Source organism: Chelon labrosus, assembly GCF_963514085.1.
Source record: "Chelon labrosus genome assembly, chromosome: 11".
Taxonomy (NCBI): domain Eukaryota; kingdom Metazoa; phylum Chordata; class Actinopteri; order Mugiliformes; family Mugilidae; genus Chelon; species Chelon labrosus.
Genome location: NC_140344.1, coordinates 24,084,884 through 24,107,709, shown reverse-complemented (window position 1 = coordinate 24,107,709; position 22,826 = coordinate 24,084,884). Strand labels below are relative to the sequence as shown.

The window sequence follows — 22,826 nt, the reverse complement described above, 5'->3', positions numbered from 1 at the left end:
AGCTTTCATTTATTTCTTAATTTATGTATGACCTGTTACAGACCTCTCTGCTCTTGGCTTTGGTTCTGACATCCTGCATGGAGTCGCAGGCCAAATGAAAACGTCCACCGGTGGTTTGAGCGTCCTCCTGACGGGGGTCGTTCCTTCCTCTTCATGCTATGTGGAGCCGCAAAGGGGCTCTGCGCCATCTGCCTGCTTCAGACGCTGACCGTACAGAAGAATGTTTTCCTTTAACTCATTTGTTAACTAATAAAAAGCTAAAACTTACAAGGAAAAATAATACAAACCTGTAGCAGCGGAGTGTGCCATTAGGATTCAACCAACACGGAGAAAAATACCTCTCCATGCAACTGGATAATCCTACAACTAATCGGAGGCATTGCGTTGTTGTAAACAAATTCCAATCCACGGCGCTGTGTCCGTCACTAAACAAAAGGCCTACCCAAACAATCTGACTGGTTCCCAATGTTCCCAATGGAGGAGGTCCAGAACTTCTTTCCACCGCAAAGCAATTGTGGGTGAGGAAGTTCATCTGCCTTCTAGACTTGGACAGAAAAATGATAAAAGAAAAGCAAAGATCACGCTTTCTGCAATATCTGCATGTGGCATCGGCCCAATGGTCAATATCCTGGATTAGTTCGGGTCCTCTGAGTTCAGTTTTCAGTTGTCACTGTTACTTTTCAGTCCATCACTGCATAAGTCCAGCCCGAACAATTAGATTGACCTTGGCAGATCTTTGCTGAGTTCCCAACGGCGAGACTCCAGACGAGGCCGTCTACCAGGCTAGCAACCCAGAAGACTTAACTGCTCTCCAGCCACAACACAGAAGTGACTGGATCTTAACGTGTTGACAAACTCACCGACACGCTAACTCATTGAGGAGTTGCAGGTTGCATTCCATTTGCTGTGACTAAAAAAGAAAATAGGGAACAGCTGCTACAGAGATCTTTCCCGAGATTATAAATACATGGACCAACTTAACCATTCATTTGAAGGTGTTTCTGGTCAACCAATGAATGTTAAGTCCTATTCTTTTATCTAGTCTTTGGTTTTCACCACAGTGCAGACCAGTGGTTTGTTGCTGCCGGGAATGAGATGGATGCCAGCGGTACAAATGCTAAAGTAGAAGGCTGTTAAACCAAAGCAATGAGCTGAAGAAAATGCTTAAGTGCTCCACAGATGAGAACTGGAAACGGAAATGAAATGCATATGGAACAACAATGAATAAAAAACTGTGAACAACACACGTTTAGGTGCAAGACTCCATTCTTTGTGTAATGATAAAAAAAAAAAGAAGTTATTGTTAGTTATGAGAATGCGGGGTTTATCCTGCAGCGCTGTGCACAATCATTCTCTCTCTGATGGACTCCCTGCTTTCTGCTCAGCGTTGTTGTTCCATATCAGGAGAAATCTATTCTACGTTCCCTATACAGTACATGATGGATGCACAGGGTCTCTCCATTGAGAAGCTTCAGGGCTGTATCATAAAGTAATGGAATTTAACGGCGTGGCATTGTACTTGTTATGTAACGTGTTTTTACAATCTGAAGTGAAGGCTTCAAACGTGACCTTTACACACACTGACACGGAGAAGAGATATCGAAGTGCATTGAAGACAGTTTGAAAACATGTATTTTTTTTTTTTTTCCCCAGATGAATTTTTAAAGATACCTGAGTTTTCTTTACACTTTGTGCTTCTGGGTCTTGTGTCTTCTCCTCCTGGCTCCTCTTCTCTTCTTCCTCAGTCGGTGACCTAGGAAAAAACTCATTCATCCCGAAAGTTTGATCTTGTCCCTCGGTGCCGGGCCTGTCATCACATGCCTGGGGGTGGTGTGAAGGGGGCGCTGACTGTTCTGGACTCTGGGACCATGAGGCTATGCTAAACCCAGAGCCATCTGGCTACACTGCGTTTTCCACAAACAGTTTGACTTGCACTTTGTCTCGCCCTCTGGTGCCTTACATTCAGTGCTTTTCTCATGTTTTGACGCTAACCCTGTTATCCTACATTTTCTGAAATAATACATAGTGCACCGACTTTGCTTCCACTTCCACTACTGTATCCTCTTCTAGCTTTCTCCTTCCTCCATTTAGTGCTCCATTTCAGACCTATAAAACCATCCTGTCTGGTTATCAGATTCCAAAATTACAGTGATATTTTTAATCTGTCATCAGAGCCTTTCCTCATCTTGCCTGCGCCCTGCCGTGCACGTTTTCAGCAGGAAAAGTAAAAATGGTCAAAGGCCATTTTGACAAGTGGCGTGTGCTTGAAATGAGTGGTAAAAAGCTTTTTATTAGACTTGGTGACACGGAAAGAGGGTCATTTTTTCTCACTTTCTCCAACTGAAGAGCTCTCAGCCGCTCTGCTGCTTACCTGGGCACATTAATATCACACCATCTGCCTGCTTTGAGCCTGAATCCTCAGAAATAAAATGAGTTTGATCTCTTTTTACGTCTCTCTCTCTCTCGCTACTGTTCATTCTGTCTTTCACTAGCGACTATTCTTCCCTTGTCAGAAGAGGAAAATGGATTTTGATGCTACTTCGGGGAAGGTTCCTTCAGTCTAAAACTGGACTGCATGCATTAAGAGACGAGCTCCTTTTTCCAACGTGTCCTTATAGGGACATACACATGTGGATGTTGCTGGTTATCGTGTAAAAGGTTATGCAAATTAGGGATAATTTAGATTTGGAAAGAGGTCGTTGGTTACAGCTGAGGATTGTAGCTTGGAACCAAATCAGTTTGCTGACTTAGGGTTAGTGCTACGATCAACAGTGGAACCTGTGAGCTCTGTGTAGCCAAATGGTGAGGTTACATCATCACACGTGTCACAGGGAATAAAGATTTAGAAACCATCGAACTGTTTAGTTGTGATTTAGAAGAAGAGCTTTAACGTCCCTCTAATGGTTTTTTGACTGGGGCATTAAATGTGCACGACAGAGACTCAAATGAGCAGACTTAAAACAGGAATTTAGAGTCTGACACTCCAGTTCCACTGGGTACGGGGGATGCAAATGTTTGAAATCTTGTTTTTTTTCTCCTTATACCTAACAATTTCACTAAACCGTAGATAAATACAAATTGGAGGAGCTTTGATTGGATCCAAATTCAAAAAAACACTCCACCAATTATTTAAAAAGAATAAAAGTTCACTGTCAACAGTGGAAAGAGTTTGCTCAAGCATTTTTTCCTTAACAGTATTCTTCAGGGGTGCACTAAAGTCGCCGTTAGCTAAAAATGACCACGCTTACGACTAGAAGTCTGGAGCACTGGATGGGAAGGAGAAGTGCACATTCCTATCTTTCACGAGGTCACGACACACATACCATCATTAATAAATGGAGCAGGACAGAGCGCGGAGCAGCACATCGCAGACGCGCTTGTGTGCAGGTGGACTATTTTAGCCCGTCTCATCTATCATTAAAACAAGCTACTGTATAGACAGACATGTGGGATGACCGGCTGATGGATTAGTGGACAGCAGAAAGGCAGGAAGGCAGATAATGACGCGCAGCCAGACCGGTCCATTACGAATAAGATTTACCTCGGAAATATCTTAAATACGTCACGGGCCAGGTCATTCATTCTTGTCAGCTCAACAGACAAGTGATACCAATCAGACAGAGTGTATGATACAGGTACAAGGTGTTACTATCAGGTGCACTCCAGCCTGACTTAAAGTGAACCTATTATTAATGGATGTAGGAGGCATGATGAGAACAGGTACAGCACACAGCCTGTCCTTGTCCGACTCATCTATAAACCATAGAGAGCTTCCCATTATCTGCTGAATCCAGTTTAATATTTTACTATTCATACTGAGGTGCTCTTCTGCTGACTGTCAGTGGTCACACCCAGAGATGCTATGTGCATCTGGGTGTGATGTTGTATTAACTAGAGGGGGATTAGGACTTGGGGGAAGTCTGAATTAATGCCACGCTCATGTGTCCAGTCCAAATTCAACCTTTTTCATGCTGTATTTGTTATTTCAGTCCTTTCAAATGATGGAATTCCAGTGTTTTTTTCTTGTCAGAGCACAGTGTCTGAATTAAAGCTACAGTGGATAATGGACCACAGAACGGATTTACATACAGGAATATGAAAGCTGATCATTGTGTGATTCAGGTCTGGGTAAAAGTAAGGGTTCACCTGAGGCTTCAGGTCAGATTCGTCTAAATCTCATCTTAAATCCTGCAGTAAGTCACAGAATTACTGTCCTCAGAACAGCCAGTTCATTTCACTTCCTCCTTCTCAGTGGCAAACTTTTTCTCGTTAACATTCATTCACTTCACAGTAACGACACAGCACTGCATTCTGCAATATAAATAGTTTATATGTGAGAAAATAAAACGATAAATATTTCACATATATACATACAGTCAGGTGGTAAAAACTATATGGACCGTAACATTTTCATTTTTATTTTATTTTATTTTTTTGCATTTATATAATGTAACACCTTAGCATCTTATGATAACCATGATATTTACTTAAACAGTATGCCATTGTTTGGGTTTGTTTTAAAGTCAATAACTACTATTGATTGTAGTTTTGGTTCAGTACATTACCAGATAAAAGTGACTAAAATATACAAAAGTTACTTTTTGGCTTCAAATGTCAAGACGTGAAAGAAAATTGGAGTAGAAGGATTATCCAAACCACGTATTTTCTTCTTTTAAATCAGTGGTGATAAGACAAGTGCATTTATTATATTGCGAACTTGTAGGATTGTCACAACCAGGCGATGTGTGTGCGTGTGTGTGCGTACACTTGTACAACTATCTTTCTGAGGACCAGTTAAATGCTACCATAATGAGGACATTTGTGCAAAGTGAGGACATTTTGGTCTCACTTCTTTACAAGGCTGTTTTAGGGTTGAAACTTGGTTTTAGGATGAGGGCAAGGGGCTAGGGAATGCATTATGTCAATGAATGTCCTCACCGAGATAGCCATACAAATGTGTGTGTGTGTGTGTGTGTGTGTGTGTGTGTGCTAATCTGTTCGACTGCCCTTGAGAAGAAAAGGCCACAGGGCGCCCAAATGTTAAAGTAAAGCCAGTGAAGCAGCTGTTCTGAGCTGTTCTGTGCCGAGGGAAAACAATATAATGATACACATCTGGTGATAGGAGCGCACAGAATGCAGAAATAATGTAATATAACTGTGGTATGCCGGGCAGAGGAGATAAGGAGGCACATACAGCTTACAATATGGATAGTAGATGTGAGATAGGTGGATTTGGAAAGCATGTACGCAGGAAGCCTTAGTACATACAGTATTATAAAACCACTCGCCCACATAATGTGAACGACACAATGGAAGGACACTGAACAACAGCACAGCAGCAACCAACAGTCCGTTATAGCACCTGTCCTAAAACACCGCCAGCTGCATGTGTGAGACAAACTATAATCACTGCAGTGTGTAATTTAAATATGATTTTCAGTGAGGGGAATCAGACACATCGATATTAACAGACGGACATAAATTGTTGGAGGTAAAGGTGACTGAGAGACCTAATAAGCACGAATTATTACTTAATTAAATCACATAGGATGGAAAGTAAAAGGAAACCTGTGCTGACTACTGATCAGCTGCCGATTTGTTTCCCCTCTGCAGTTGTTTTTCTAACAGGAAACTTTCAGGTGAAAGAACCACAACTCACCTAAGGGCTACATTGGTAAATTAGTGTTTCGGTTATAAACAGGCACTGAATAATATATCTGAGAAAGAGTTTGCTTTTGGGAGAGGATGAATTAAGTTTCAATAATGGATGCAATGTTTTTCCCCAAACCGATTAGACACAGACAGTGTCCATCAGGATGAGTAAAGGGGAGCTGTGCGGACAGCCTGCCTAGTAAAATGATCTGGGCAAATGACCTCGCTCGAGTCATCATCACTGTTTATAACCCTGTTTTATCCACAACTTGGCTGCTACTGCCTCTAAATGAGCTGTGGCATGGAGCTGCATCAAGGAACTAAACATAAAACACCAGAATAGTGTCTTCTGTCCGACGGAGCATCCCCGGGTGAATGAAGACACTTTCAAGTTCGATAGCCACTTTAGGAAGCTATTTAACATGCTATAAAAAGAAACTTTTCTAATCTAATTTAATGGACTGTGCAAAGAAATATTTGGTGGTAAAGAGGGCTGGAAATGGGAAGGATATGTTATGGTTTGTTTTGGCTAAACGTAGTTTGACATCTTTAGGAATTCATTGTAACCGTGCATTGGTATACAGCAGTGTTTCTGCTAGAAGTTCTTTCTTGCTGATAAATCTTTGGAAAGAATTAATTTTAGCTGACAAACTTAAAGATTTAATTTCAATCAGCAAACATAATGTTATAGGTTGAACAGCTGCTATTCAGCTAAATGGGTTGAAGTGGTTTTAACTAATAAAAATGCAGGTTACCACAAAAAATCTTAACATCTGCAACCTGTAAAATTGTAGATTCTCTCTTTTTCTTTGATAGCGGCAAAGTGCTCTGCTAACAGAAACACTGAAATACAGTCATATTCAAAAGTTTTTTTGAAATTTGAGACTTTTTTCTCAGATTACTTCAAGCTCTGAGGGATCTTAATTTGTCTGGGACATAGCATTTTTAGATCAGGCAACTACTGTACAAGGGTAATTCCAAAAGCTTCAGCTTGCATTAACTGAAGGGCTTCACTGTGATTTTGATCTTCGCTCTGGTCCATTACCTGTTGTAGGAGCAGGTCTATTTTCGGTAAAGTCATTTTCTAAAACGTTCCTGACATTTCAGAGAGTGAACATTGCAAGATGGGAACACTTTGAGGGTCTGAAAATGAAGCTGACTGATGTCTGCTGGACGGGGAGAAGCTATAACAAGATATCAGTCAATCGTTGAAAGGTGCCTTGGGTTTGTTGAGAGTTACCATCAGGTTTGAAGAGTCAGGGAATTTATCAACTCTAGAAATGTGATCCGCTTAATCAAGTGTTTTACAAGTAGAAGGATACCCAAACTTTTACACATTTTCATAGAGGGAAATATTCAAATAAAAAACAGATTGAGCCACAAACAAATAGTTTACATTTTCTCTCTAAAAGTTGAACTTTAGCTAATGGACTTGAAAAAATGGGACATTTTGTTCATATATTATTAAATAGAGCACTTCCTATCATACTAAAGAATCAAAAAAGGTACTAGTGGGTGATGTAACATTGCATGCATTCAGTAAAAGATCAGGGTAAAATATTAGGTACAATATTTCTGAACTGTGAAAATTTGAACATTAATTGACTTGTCTTGCAATTAGAAAATGGGGCCATAAAAACAGCACATATGAGACAATACAAACAAGTAATGAGAGCATATATATTCGGTAATACTATCACAATGAAAATAATCCAATTTAAGCTGACCTGTGATGTGAGTTTTGGTGTCTACAATACATTTTGTATTGTAGTTAGTGCAAAGCATTGTGGCATTCCCACGTTTTTCCATTGCTCTTTGTACGCGTTGCTGGAGACCTGCACTGTTTGTCAATCAAACCACTAAGCAAGAGTCATAACCCAGACCGATGGCCTGTGTTGTTACCGTTACTTGATGTACGTTCTGTGGCCTGGGCTTGGCGCTCGATGCCAACGGCAAAAATCAATTTCAGCTAAACAGAGACACAAGCAAAAGTGCCAACACACACACACATATATCCAAGCACTGTGTATCATTCAAACAGGCCAGTGAAGCATGGAGTGTGAAGTGGGAGACTCATCAGTCAGGTAGTACATTCCAGTGCAGGGTAACCAGTGCAGGACTGGTTGTTATAGCTGCCATCAGAGCAGCATCTGCTGTGAGTGAGCTGCCAAAGTGAGTAATGTTTCCCTCTTACAGCTTCAATGTCCACTACACTTCAGGCGTCCACATTACAATCCATAAAGAGCAAATAAATAGTAAAAAAGCTGCCTTATTATATTTAAGGCAAATACATTTGGTGTCTTGGCCTTGGTTGAAGACGATAATGAGTTTGTTCGAAGATTAATTTTTTGCTTAATGGCACTTGGAGGTATTTGGTTGGGTGAGCCTGATAGTTATGGAAGCATACGTTAAGACAAAGCTGAATATTAAAAAAAAAAAAAGACAATCTATACTTTGTTTTCATATTCTGCTCTCAGTGTCTCCCCTGACAATTCTATTAAAACTGCAATGGATTTTATTAAAGGGCCTCCAGTCACTGGACTCACTGAAGTTAACACAAAAAGCCCATGGCTTTCATGTCACCCATAGCAACGGCCTCACTCAGCCAAGCTTGACCCGTGTGTCTTGGCTGTAAAACAGCACCTGGAGCAGGATGGTCACATCGATCAGGATCTGGACCGAACCGCACGCCCAGAACTGAGCGGGGCTCTCGTTCAGCACGAAGTAGGCGGTCTTGAAGATGTCGCCGGCCGTCCACAGCAGCACCATCTTCACACTGAAGCAATGAAGACACAGAAAAGAACATTGTGGAAGTGTGAGCACTTTCTGCTTTCTTGTTTTAGGATTAGATTACACATGTCAATATGCTAACATAGCGAGTAGCTAACATGTCAAGCTTAGTGAAAGCTAATTGGAAACAGAGGGAAACAAGGAAAATGACTTTGTATGAATGTCTTGTAGGAAGTCCTCATAGTCCCCTCCCACTACAGATGCGGGAGACAGACGAGGTCAGGCACTTTTCTTATCATTTACGGATTTCGACCAGTCGTTTTGATGACGGTGTCCGTCGGATCACACCGTTCAGTCAGCGTGCACCCACACACAGTATGCTGATCTCTACCCAGGGGAGATTAGCAGTCACACTATGAATATTAGCATCTGGGAGGTCACAGAGCATTTCTGCTAGCCACTAGCATTTCCTCTTTTTCTCATTAGCCACGCCCACTTCCAATTTCTGGCTAATTACAGAACAGTAACCGGACACCACATGAGAAAAAAGTTCTGTCTGGTTGATGTCTCGAGAACATGCTCCGAGAATTCTCAAAAGAGGGCTGCAAGAACAAAATGACGTCATTTTGTTCTCGCAGCCCTTGGTTCGAGAACAAATTTCGCGCTTCTTGCGAAGTATGTTAACAGCCTTAATGTTGTAATTTAAACTTTGATTCAAAAAGTGTAAAAATGATTGTTGCATATGTATGGAGAATTATGAGAAAGATCTTTCCCAGCCAAGAAAAAAGTCACAATATGTCATTTTTTTTTCAGGGTTTTATGTTACAGATATTTGTTCCTTGTTGATTACAATCCCTCTCAAAAAAAACAACAACAAAAAAACAAAATAAAAATAGAGACAGTAAAAAATGACAACAGTCTATCAGCCAAAATCAGTAGTAGTTGCTTGGGCTTGATTAAGTGCCTGCTGTCCAGGAATCAGCAGGGAAGGCAGTGTAAAATCAATAAAGAGAGAGAGAAGTTTCGTCTAAACTGTTGATTATTCGACAAGTTAGAAAAAGGCTAGCAAACACTCAGAGAAGAAACACTTTGGAGAAACTTGTCATCAATCTATCTAGCATCTTGGCCCAAACACAGAACACGAAAAAAGTCCTCTGAGGATTAACAGAGAGCATCAGAGGCTTTAGTTTGACTGCTTATTGTACTCCTCTTTGCAGACGAGACATCCAAAAATAAAGGGTCGCACGAAACAGCGTGAGTACCGATTATTTAGGAGCATTTAGGAAAAGCAGATTTTAACACAAATCATTTAAAATGCTGAATCTGACTGTTTAGATATAAACCGTACTTCTCCTTTAATGCTCACCCTTCTCACTCCTCCTGTACCCTATTCTCTCTGCTCCATCCTCAATTCTCTATCCTTGCTCGCTGGACAGTGAAGTCCCATAGGCACTAATGTGAATACGACTTTATTCTTTTTATTAGAGCTGACGAGGCCTGGGGACCGAGCAGGACCATCCGTCATCAGTGAGACATACTGTAAGGGTCAGACAAGGGTGAGGGAGAAAGGAAAAGGAGAGAGACAGAGACAGAGAGCCTGCAGAGGACAGAATTTATCTAGCATGCAGCGAGAGAGAGACAAGGCTACAAAAACACAACCACCAGGGAGAAGGAGAAGGACCTCTGTGAACGGGGAGGAGACCTCTGTGAGACGGCTGAGGATGATGAGTGTGTGTGTGGGGGTAGAGGCAGTTTAATGACCGCGGGGACAGCAGCCCTGCACTATCCTTCAGCTCCCCTTGCAGAGTTATATCAAACTCTCCACTGGGGTCCCTTCAGGCCGCGATGAGGAAGCAAAACATTAGTGTCAAACAATCCTGCCTACCATGAAAATGACGGAGAAACGAGGGCCGTAGTGTCCGAACTGTTTCTGGCATGTGCAGACAATGCACGTGGCATGAGAAAATGACAGTCTGCAAACGGAGGCTGCACTGGAGAGCTACAGGATGTGTAATGATCTGAGATGAACTCACGGCTCCAGTGATTTCAGTACTCTAAAGGATACCGTTGCCATTGTTTGAAGTACACAGAGAAACTCAATAGAGCTGGCTAGTGGAGTAGTCAACTAGCATTTTAGCGGCGTTATTACAGAACAATGCAGACACATCACGCAAACGAGTATACACCGATCAGGCATAACATTATGACGGGAGAAGTAAATAACATTGACCACTGACCAATTCAATGTTCTACTGGGAAACTTTTGGACCTGGCATTCGTTTAGATGTTACTTAGACATATCCAAAAAAGGTTTTTAAAAGGAACTGGACTTTTTTGAGAAGACGTTTCACCACTCATCCGAGTGGCTTCTTCAGTTGAAGGGGACTGGTTGGAAATTTGAGGTTTAAGTAGGAAACTCCTACTGAAACTTGCTTGTTGTGTAAACAACCAGAAACCGGTGCAGCCTTTTTTGGATATACCATGACTAAGATGACTGAGAACCTTCACAGACGTGTTACCTAGACATGTAGCACCCACCTAGACCAGACCAGGCACCCCCACCCCATAACAATGACACTCCTTGACGGCAGCAGCCATCCCCAGCAGGAGGATGAAAAACAGCACGTGGTGTTGACCTGGCCTCCAAATTCACCAGATCCCAAACTCATCAAGTATCTGTGGGATGATCCACAGAGGCCCCTCCCCTCAACCCATAGGACCCAAAGACCCCACTAACAACATTCTGTTATCAGACACCACAGGACACCCTCAGAAGGCCCACGTCCATTCTCTGATGAGTCGCAACTGTTTTGGAGGCACAAGGGAGACCTACACAATATTAGGAAGGTGGTCATAATGTTATGCCTGAGGCTACGGTGTAGGATCGTTGTAGATCCATAGCAAAATATAAACCAAGCTTTACACTGTAATGTGCATGGATATAAGGCTTCTTATTCTTACTAAAATAATATGCTAATGCCCTTGTGTATCCATATCCTGTAATTGCCCCTACAGACAGCAACAGCTATAGAGTCTTACTCTGGATTGACCCAGCATTTCAGGCCAAAGCTAGAGGGGGGCCAAATGTGAGATTAATAAAACCCAACAAGAGCACCGCGCTTTTTCCGTATATGGGCCAACTGATCCTCCTGTATCCACTCTCACCACCTCAGGCTCTAGTAAGAATGAGGATTCTTCCGCGACCTGCCGCAAGACTGATCAAGGAATGCTTGTTTAGAGCAACATCTGAGTCTCACTGACCTGCTCTCCTATCAATTTAAACTTTCAGGGTAAACACTCCGGGGTTTGACTAAACTGCTCCGAAGATAAATGTGCTGAAGAATTTTAAACCGTCATGCTTTTACTTCTCTCTGTAAGCTGCCTGCGCTCCTCAGGGAACATACTTGCTTTTTGTTCCACTGAAGATCTTTCTCTTCAGAGAATACCCTTCGCTGAACTTGAGATTTCTTGCTTCATCTCCCTCATCTTTTTCTTCCACTGCATCACTTTTTTCTTTTCTCTGCCATCCTGCTTAACTTTACTTTCATTGCCTCTGTCATCGCCTTTCCTTTGCTCCTCTCTTCCTTGTGAAAGGGAATAAAGTTTTATATGTTTATTATTATAATTATTATTTATTAAGACCTTTATCAACAGTTAAAGTGAACCACAAAGAAGCCAAATGATATAGTTGCTTTTTATAGCACAGCAAATAATTTGGATTGAACTAATCCTGTATCTTTTCAAACCCAAAACACATAGGTGGGTGGCCATTTAATCTACACAGACCAGGCATAACATTAAGACCACCTTGTTTCCACTTCCTGCGTCACTTTCAACAATTGCGACCGCAACTTTTGACAAAATTTCACCAAAATACAAATGTTTGTATCTCCGAACCGCCTCAGTTAACCTTTCCTCGACGTGTTCCATCTTTCTTGATCCAAAACAATCAATTTGAAAATTGCAAAGATGGAGAAGCAGCAGGAAATGCTAAAGCGGAAACACGCTACTACCAAGCAGACCAATCATGGCTCTTGGGGTTTGTGTTGCCGCAGCATGTAATTGCATTTCTGTGGAGGTGCATGTCAGCGTCAATTTCACAGAACTCTAAACCGCCTGTTATATAACTAGCACTGTACATTATGTGGTATGTGTGGAGACAAAATAGGATTAAGTAAAATAATACTTCTTAGTAAGTGGTCCCTCTGTTAAAAATGTTAATTGTGCTTTTATATTGGTGGTTAATTAGTTATATATAAATATATATATATACATTAGCAGTTGAAAAGGAAGACAAAGTTTAGCCAGAATGAGCATTTAAAGTTGGGTGTAGGTGCAGGAGCGAAAAAAAAATAGTAGAAGAAGAAAATACTGGAGACTACATAAATAAATGACTGCTGGACCTTTAACAGCACACGATTTATTTTTAAACAATGCATTTTTTTGTCCTCTGCAGCTTTTAAACCTCTGTTCTTTATTCTACTCAGAGCAGCTCTCTCTCTCTCTCTCTATTTTTCTTTTTTCTTTTTTTTTATTCCAGCCTCTCTGCCTCCGCCTAACCTTCCCTCCCCTCATTGCGCCTTTCTCCCCCTGCCAAATTCTCTGCGCCCCCCCTTTGGTTAATTTCTTTGCTCAGGAGACGCCGAACACCATTATTGAGGACGAGTCATTAACAATGTAATTAAGGGAGGGTGGGTCATCGGCACAAAAGAAGTCTCTACAGCAGAGCTGGTAAATGGAAACAAGACACCCAGTTTAAGGTCGTCTATCTCTGGTAGGCACACAAACACACACGGACACAGATATAAACACACATTACCACAATTTACTGACTGTTTTATGTAGATCCATCTAGCAGAGATGGGCCAGTGGCTCGGATGAAAGTTATTAAGACACACAGATAAAAAGAAAACTGGATTCAGTCCAGAGAACGGCTTTGAACAGGGACAAGGAGTGATTATGGTTTTGACTGAAAATACCAACTACCTCCAACTCCGTGTCCTGCACACATACAGACGCATACGGTACATCGAACGGCATCACCAGTTTGCATAAATTTGCACAAAAATGCACAACTGCACGGTTTTTCTTCACAGCCTCATCACACAAGAACACACACACACACAAATACCCAGATCCACACACATGCAGTTCAGTTAAGCTCAGCATGGTCAAGTCTTTCATTGATTACTGCTGATCAGACGCCTCCATCGAAGCTAAGAGGCCAGAGATGATGGAGGAAAGGGTGAAACAGTGAACTGGGTAGTTCAAGGATGGACGGGAAGACACACATGCATGAGGATGGCAGCATGGCTGTGAAAGGAAAGTCCAGAGAGTTAGATAGATAGATGGATAGATGAGAATGTAACCGGACAGAGGGGCGATAAATATAAACGAGGGATGAGGATCGAAGCCGCTCCGATAGTTGGAGGGTGACAGGACAGGGAAGAGTGATACGGAAAGCGAGAGGCGGGGTCTGATTGCATTGTGTGATGGCTGTGAAGTATGTGAGCCTGGCAGTAATTGTGCGGTGTATTGAACGAGCGCTGTCAGGCCAGCTATTAACTCCTCTAAGCAGCTGGAGTGGACAAGTGGAACACTACTACAGGAAGCAGGGCTGAGTGGCCTTTAAAAGGTTAGAGAGAGGGAGCGAGAGAACAAAAAAAGGACACGCACACGTTTTGTGCCATTCACCAATTTGACGTCGCAAATATTTGCCTGAAAAAATCTTGCAAGTTGAACTAATCTCAAGTTTGAGTTGACGCAATTGAGGCAACGGACAGGGAGAGCATCTAATACAGTTCATTGACATATGATGCAAGCACTCAAATAGTTACTTAGGGAATCACCGTTGATGACTTTCCATAATTTGACAGCAGTCGAATATGTGACAGTTATTCTTGAGTTGTCCGTCAAGCACAACATACCATACGACCATACCAACAGGTCAGAGCTTCAAAATGTCAGTTTTAAGATGGACAATTGGCATTTACAGACTGAAACAGAATCTGTCAACTACTGAGTCTGCAGCCCTACAATAAAATCAGTCATGCATGTGTCCACCCCTACAGATCTCTCTATTTTTAGATTATATACAGAGCTAGGTTTTTCCAAACTAACCTAAATTTGGTTTTCATCATGAAAAAAGTGCAGATTAATGTACTGGTGTAGTCACATAACACCTATAACACAGATTGGAAGGCTAACAAGATCTCCATTACTGCAGCTAGATAATTTACTGAAGCAGGTCAACTTCATTACTCTAATGTATGTCCATTTAATGCCTTTTGACTTGTCTGCAAATTGCACACTGCCCCCCTTTTCCAAATCCCATCGCTCTGCTGGTTTATCGGTTTACAGCTTTCTCCATGTGGTCACTCCTTGTCCTCTACCATGTTTTTCTTTGTCAGTCACCACACAGCCTCCTGCCTGCCTCCTGCTTTGGAATCATCTGAATCCTCAGCCCTCATTCCCTCCTCTGCCCCGACTCCTGTCAACTACTGTCTTGTTATCTTCTGGTCCCAGCATCCTCTGACGGCTTTTACCTTGTCCGCTGCCCAAGGGAGCTGTGGATGGATGGATGGATGGATGGATGGATGGATGGATGAAGAAATAGCCGACTGAAGGCTTAAAGTTTTTTTGCAGGCACAACAGACAGCTCTTTTGTGAGTGCAGTCCTGAGTTCAAATATGAAGGTGAGAGTGAAGTCAAAGACAAAGCTCCTTGCAAGTTTAACAGAAACAACGTGGAGAACTAAATTCTGCAACAGTAAAATAATTGGAATGAGTCACTTTTCCATTTATGGTTGAGTCACACTGAATGCACTGGTCTGTTGCCTGAACAATTAGCTCTCCAACAATTCAGTTTGGGATACATTAATTTGTCAGAATCTGTGCAAAAACTCTCCATGGCTAAACGCCAAAACGCTATCCTCAGTGGACACATGGCACATGTTCCACTGCTACTGTGGAGATAAATAGGCAGCTCATCACAAATTAAACCCAGAACGAGCTTTAAGCTTCAAGTGGGTAGTCACAAACCGTATGCGAGACTAAAAGCGTCTCCAGAGGAGGAGGGAGGTAGACAGTACACTGCTTGACAACGTTGCGAAGCTGTATGGAAAGAGACACACTGGAGAAGCAGGGGTTTCTGTTTGAAGCTTCAAAAAGCTCCATCAACCTCCTCCGTCCTCCGTTTCCAGCGCAACCCTGCATGCGTGTTTGGGGTCGCCGCATGCTGGCTATATGGCGAGTACACATGTGTGCGCCCACACACAAAGGTGTACGTGAGGTGATTTAGCAGCAGGGCAGCAGCTCTCCCTGAAGAGGGGGGTGCAGATAGAGAGATGAAAATCAAAGGACCCAGTGAGAGAGGGAGAAGCCGAGCTGCTCTTAACCCACTAACTATGAATTATGCATGCTGATCGATCGCACACAGGCAAACACTGAAAAGTTCCCAACCTGCCAGAAAAAGATGGATTCTGCTTCATGAAATGAGGCAGAGGGGAGGCTAGGAGACGAAGGAGTATTACACAGAGTTTGCCTAAGGACATTTTACATGCCTCTTTGGAGTATGTAAACAATACAGAATAGATGAGATTGCCTGCTGGTGATCTCATTTGCTATTTATTTAATGTATTTATCACATTTGCAATCTTACACGATCTAAAACACTCTGTCCTAGCTTCGCTTCTACAAAAAAAAAAAAAAAAAAAAGTGTTCAGGATTTTCTGTGGGTTATTTCACCTGATATCTCTCCTGAATAGATACCTATATCCATCTCTGGTTCGCTCTTCAAAAGCAGGGCTTTAGGTTGTAGAGGGCCAGATCCTGCAACAATGAGTTTATCTCCATCACTATGACAACCGCAGAAAGGTTGCAACAACCCAACGAGAAGAGATGTGAATGCTGAGAAACCAGGACAGCTCTGAAGAACGATGCTGTTTGCTACTGCGTTAGTGGCGTTCGCAGAGACATGAACGGTATGACCTTGACATCTACAGTAAGCCTTTTGTTTTTCAAAATAATATATATGTACGACTCTTAATATATACTGTACTTCTGTGCACACTCACATTCATGTTTACAGGCACATACTGCATAAAGAGAGACACAGATCCAACCCCTACATGTGCACTAGTTGCTTCCAGGGAAGAGAACATGCAGTGAAAGTTAGTGATGGAAGCGGATAGAGGATTTCTGTAGGGAAAATCTAGAGATCCATCATATTGTAAGTCACCATAGCCTCATGGTACGATATTATCACAATATCATTTTAAAGAAATTTTAAACATTCAGAGTTTGCTGAGTGTTTTAACACCTTATACTGTTTTAATAATTGTCACATGCATCATTATGAGCTTGGCCCTGCCTGTAGTTTGGAAAATTAGGAAGAGATCAATGCAGCAGTAAAGCTGTGGAAAGCAAGCAGAATCTAAAGTGCGGTCATAGCAAATAATTTGACCCATGCGGAGGGCAGTAATACCTCTTTTGATGGCAAGTTTACTGCTGATATAAGATGAGCAATGACATAAAATTATAAAAGTCATACAAGCTTACAGGTACGTTTAAAAGAAGCACAAAAAAGTGCGATAAATTTGCAAAAGCAAATGTCACCAGTGCAACACACACACCATACTGCAGCCAAGGTTAAAGTGATTCTTGAGATATAACCTTATTAGTACCATCAGTACTACATTTCTCGACATGTGGTTTCAGTCATAAAATAGTGATGCTTCGACTGTAGGGATAATGAGGGTGAGCTGGGAGGAGCTGGTAGCTTGCTGCTACATTAGCCAACGTGACGAAAGGGTGTTTGACAGGTGTATCATTATGCATATTCCACTATCACGGATGCAGCGGTTTGAAATTCATTTTATTATTCTAGCACAGAAATATTCAATTTATATTTGAAATTTGTTTCACGGAAGATTGACGCATGGAATCCGTGGAATCACTCGTATTCTCAAATGATTCAACCTTCCCGTTGCATATCCGTCACGCGTCCTCTTCTCAGCCCCAGTAAAGAGCAGGCTTCATCTATATTTACAGTTACCTGTCAAAACTACTCAAGTATACGAGATGACACATACATGATCAAAAAAAATCCAGCTGCACATACAAAGGATTTCAGATTTTTCAGATTACGACTGCAGCGTTGAAGTCAAATCATCGGCATCAAAGACTGACTTTTTCTATCAGACCTTCTATCACTGTGTGGCTACAGCATATACCGTGTGCCACTGGCAGCCTCACACCTGTGGGCTCTTCTGGCATACAGCTCTGGCACACAGGTCACAAACTGCTTGCGAGGTCACGACAGTGTCTGCATCATACCACACCGGGTCAGGCTATAAATATAAAGGTACTGGCTGAAGTGGCCTCAAGGTAATGGCTGCCTCAGGAGAAATGTGAAACCACCATTAAGCTGCTGTTAAAGAAACATGATAATAGGAGTGCCATTAATGCTTGAAGGGGGTTACCTTGAACCGAAAGCAGGAAACAAGATGCTGGCTGTGAAAGTGTAGAGGAGGGACTGATAGAGAAAGGGTACGGGGGCTGAACGTGTAGCAAAACGTGAACCTATTAAGAGCAGCAGACTGACTATACTGTCACATACACCGATCAGCCACAACATTAAAACCACTGACAGGAAAATAACATTGACCATCTTGTGACAGTTCAATGTTCTGCTGGGAAACTTTTGGACCTGGCATTCATTCATGTGGATGTTACTTAGACATGTAGCACCCACCTAGGCCAGACCAGACACCCCCACCCCATAGCAATGACACTCCTTGATGTTAGCAGCCATCCCCAGCAGGATTCAGCTTGACACAGGCACACACACAAAAACGTTTTAGGAACAACTCAAAAAAAAAAAACATGAAGAACAGCACAAGGTGTTGACCTGGCCAAATTCACTAGATCTCAAACTGATCAAGTATCTGTGGGATGATCCACAGAGGCCCCTCCCCTCAAAGGCCCCCCACTAACAACATTCTGTTGCCAGACACCACAGGACACCCTCAGAAGGCCCATGTCCATTCACTGATGAGTCACGACTGTTTTGGAGGCACAAGGGAGACCTACACAATATTAGGAAGGTGGTCATAATGTTATGACTGATTGGGGTAAACATTTACAGCAGCACAGGCTACGGTGTTGGATCGTCGTAGATCCATAGCATAAATATAAACCAAGCTTTACACTGCAATTAGCAGTATCCATATCCTGCAATTGGCCCTACAGACAGAACTGTCTTGGAGGCACAAGGAAGACCTACACAATATGAGGAAGGTGGTCATAATGTTGTGCCTGATCGGTGTATATGACAATAAAGAATGACAAACTCAACCGAGAGAACAGAAGAAAAAGTGCAGACGGAAAAAGCTGTCCAAGGAAAAGAAATAGCGCTGTATTTGTCTGCATAGTTTACTGTCAGCGTGACAGACACACCACCAACCTCAGTGTCCTCCACTCTTACCGAGTGACATTGTGAAAGTTGGCAGCACTGGCGCAGAGCTGCAAGAAGAGAATGGGATGGGAGGCAAAATAGATAAAGTTTAATGAGAGGGAAGAGGGGGAAAACAAGCAGGCAGCCCTGGCAACCATGCAGAGGAGCAGAGAGCGCCGAGCAAAAAAAATCACCTGCACACACACACAGACGCTCTGTTTATATAAATAAATCTCAACTTTACCATTATACTGTAGCTTCCACTAGAGTAATGAGTGCTTTCAAATGTCAGACGGGGGCATCGTTCAACAACAAAATGCTGTCAGATGTAAACCTGGCAAACAAATTGTAAGAAACAGCTTTACTCTCAGTCTGCAGCAGCACGTAATACCACAACAAATATCAGTTTTGCAAATCACACAACTTCATATATAAAAACTAAAACAAAATCATTGAAATAACATGAAGGCAGTAAATGCTTTCACACCTGCAGGTTGGTTCCCGGGTTGATTTAGAGCAAATAAGTACTGGTCTGTTTTGCGTTCACGCTGATTTATTGAGCACAAATGAGAAAGTGACGAGCCAGTAACTCACTACTGACTGGGCAGTTGCATGACCTAGCAGGATTTTTATTGATCGTATAAGACGAATAGGAGACTATTTCCTGATACGGATGTAGTAAATCTGAATGTGCTTAGTCCTTATCAGAGTTTACTGAAGCTACTGATTCCACATGATGAGGTGTGGATTTTTATCACGCCATAAACAAGCGCCAGAGTTCAGACTGAGACTCTGAGTGAATATTTCAGTCCGTGGGAGTCCACAAAACATTTCGGCGGCAGCAGCAGTCTTTAGCAAACTACAGGTGTGCAGGGAAGTTTTTAGGAGAGAAACAACCCCTTGCCTGTTCAGCGATAAGGGGAGACTATAAACAGAGCAGTTAGCCATTTCCAATTATTCCTTGAAGCCTTTAGCGCCCACTCTTCTCACCTCATTTCACACCAAAGTCCAAGTCAAGTAGTGACTGGAATCACAATGTGACACACCTATACAGGACACCCAGGCTCTGCAGCCTTTATATGAGTCTAGAAGTGGTCTCTTTTAATTTACACCCATCAGGCATAACATTATGACCACCTAATATTGTGTAGGTCTCCCTTGTGCCTCCAAAACAGTTGTCTCATCAGATAATGGACATGGGCCTTATGAGGGTGTCCTGTGGTGTCTGGCAACAGAATGTTGTTAGTGGGGGGCCTTTGAGGGGAGGGAAGGGGCCTCTGTGGATCATCCCACAGATACGGAGGTATGGAGGATGGGGTATGGAGTTACACCAGGTCTGGCGTACAGGTGACAATAGCAAAAGGTAATCAGAGCAAAGGGCTAAAACTCTACGGGGTAAGAGACAGCCCAGACATTACTAAGTTACCTTATTTACTAAAGACACATGTGGATGTGACCCTCTGGACAACCATGTAATGAAACATGTGTATTCTTCATCGGACACTGATGGAAACAGAGAATGCTGAGCCCAGATTATTATTCTTCAACATTATTAAGCGCTAATATTTTCATACAGAACGGATTTCCAAAAAGGTTTACACCATTCCTTTTTCTTCAGTCAAACTAAGGGGGTTTACAGTACTGCAGGACCTAGACGCTGGAAGCTACATACGTAGCCTGCGCTGGTCTGAGCCATTTATACTTGTGTGCTCATCAGGCTGGCTCACTCTCGAACAAACGCTAGTGTGTTTTTTGCCAGTCGGGTGCATTTTTCTTTCTACTTCCTGCTTCACTTTCAACAATGGCGACTGAAACTTTCGCCGATATTTCGCCGAAGACGGGTCGTACAAATGTTTGTATCTCTGAACCTCCTCAGTTGACCTTTCCTTGATGTGTTCCATCTTTATTGATCCAAAACAATTAATCTGAAAATTGTGGAGCTGGAGAAGCAGCCGGTGCACATCAGTTGCAGCGCTAGCGTCTGCGTACGGCTCTGCACCGTCGCTGTAGCTTCTGCGTCAACTTAACGCAGAAGTCTAAACCATCTATAACATGATGGATTATTAAAAATAGATTGTGCTTGTCCATAATTTTAAATTTAAATAAGATCTGGCCATATCTTACCCGTGTTCAAAGAAAAAATTGGTTCGACAGGGTTCATTTACTTTTTCCTGCCACATCGTATTTCCTTATCAAACCAGGCAATCTTTTTTTCTAAAGCCCATCCAGGCTTCTGTTTTTTTTTCTCATTGTATCTTTCCATCACTAGCCCTCCCTCGATTTCCCTGGAGCGGTGGGGAACGAGTCTGAATGTGTATGCACACCAGACACACATAGGAAGGATGTCGATAGTAGGCAGGCAGTATAATTACGCTGAGTGTGATTGAACATAGCTGTCTGTGCCTTCCTCTCTCTCTCCTCCTCTCCTCTTTCTGCCCTGTTTTTCCACAACATGCATCTGTTTAAAAGCGACCACTGGGATGACCTGGAAAAGGTGAGTAGTCCCAGATAAAAAAAGATCCACCCACTCAGCATCACGCCTCAGTAACACGGCTCGGGGGAACCCGACTGTACAACAACAAGTGCCTATTTCACTTGGGATCGCGGGAGAGGAAGTGCTGGCTGCGTGCCACATCGTCATATCTGAAAAACAGTTTGTTCAAGCTTAACTGAACAAACTGGAGCGTCCTAAAGTACTCATGACGAGGGTCAGAACATCAGAGACAAGTGCTGAGTGTGCCGTTTTATTCCAGGGTCATCTGCGCAGCGAGGCCACTGAGATCGATAGAACGAAACACACGCAGATACACACACACACACATCGTCAGCGTGCATTCGTGTAAGAAGGAATCGTGAGTCAAGATATGGAAAACAAAACCGATCCCTGAGAGAGTTTGCGTTGACGTCACTACAAATTCCTAATTTTAGCTTTTCTTCTTCGTCTCATCCCGCCCCCCTGGTATGCATGTTAACTCAGGTCTAACGTCTGTGTGTGCTACTGAAAACAAAGCATGGTAACTCGTTCCTGAAGAGGACCAGTAGCGCATTCGCAACCCCTCGCACTAACACACACACGATGCATGGTTTTTGCTCTCACAACAGACAAGAAACATGATGAGGAAATAATGATCATAATTAGCATGTGGTTCTGTGCCATTAGGGCCATAATTGATCTTATAGTCATTTACCTGCGAGGTTAATCACTATACTCATTGACCTTTACAGACTCTGATATAATCTCAGCAGGATAATGCAAGCTAAGGGCTTTGTTTGCACCCTCTTCTCGCTCACTTCATTCAAGGTGACCTTACATTTAGAGTGGGTACAGGCTGCAAGATAAACCTCATGAATCATCTTTAAATTTAGCATTTAGTAATTATATTAATTACTTTTCTTTGAAGGGGTCTACCGAGTTTCTTAACAGGACTTTTTTCTACTTTTTCCTTCTTAGTTCTCTGCTATTGTAGTTTAAACAAAAAGACACGAAAGGAAGGACTGAATGCACAATGGATTCCTTTTGTTTGAAGTTAAATCAATGTGTCAGTGTTGGTAATGCATTTTTCAGTTTCTATCAAACAGACTGAGAGGCAGGGGGAGGGTCTGGAACCTATGCCAGCTATCACTGGGCGAGAGGCAGGGTACATCCTGGACAGGTCACCAGTCTATCACAGGGCTAACACAGAAAGACAAAGTCACGGGCACACCTATAGCCTAACAAACATATCTTTGAACTGTGGGAAGAAGCTGGAGCACCCAGCGAAATCCACACAGGTACAGGGAGGACATGCCAAGTCTGCAAAGAAAGGCCTCCCTGTGTTAGCCCTGGCAACCTGTCCAGGGTGTACCTTGTCTCTCGCCCAATGACAGCAGGATTTAGCTGAAATGAATAAAAGAAAGAGACTGCTGACTGTTTAGCTCTCATCCTTTGGGTTCATCTGATCTCTCACTAGCTGTTTCCTTCTTTATGTAGATTTTATTGACTATAAATT

At 42.5% G+C, this 22,826-nt stretch overlaps 1 protein-coding gene across 1 annotated transcript in view; it reads right to left on the bottom strand.

The window, feature by feature from the left end:
* Positions 1–3,739: 3,739 nt before the first annotated feature.
* Positions 3,740–22,826, bottom strand: part of LOC311495887 (solute carrier family 66 member 2) — a 52,627-nt gene continuing 33,540 nt past the window's right edge. Inside the window, exon 5 of the mRNA XM_084555536.1 lies at positions 3,740–8,428. Coding sequence (XP_084411662.1) covers positions 8,254–8,428 — 175 coding nt within the window. The 3' untranslated portion in view covers positions 3,740–8,253. The remainder of the gene's footprint in view (positions 8,429–22,826) is intronic.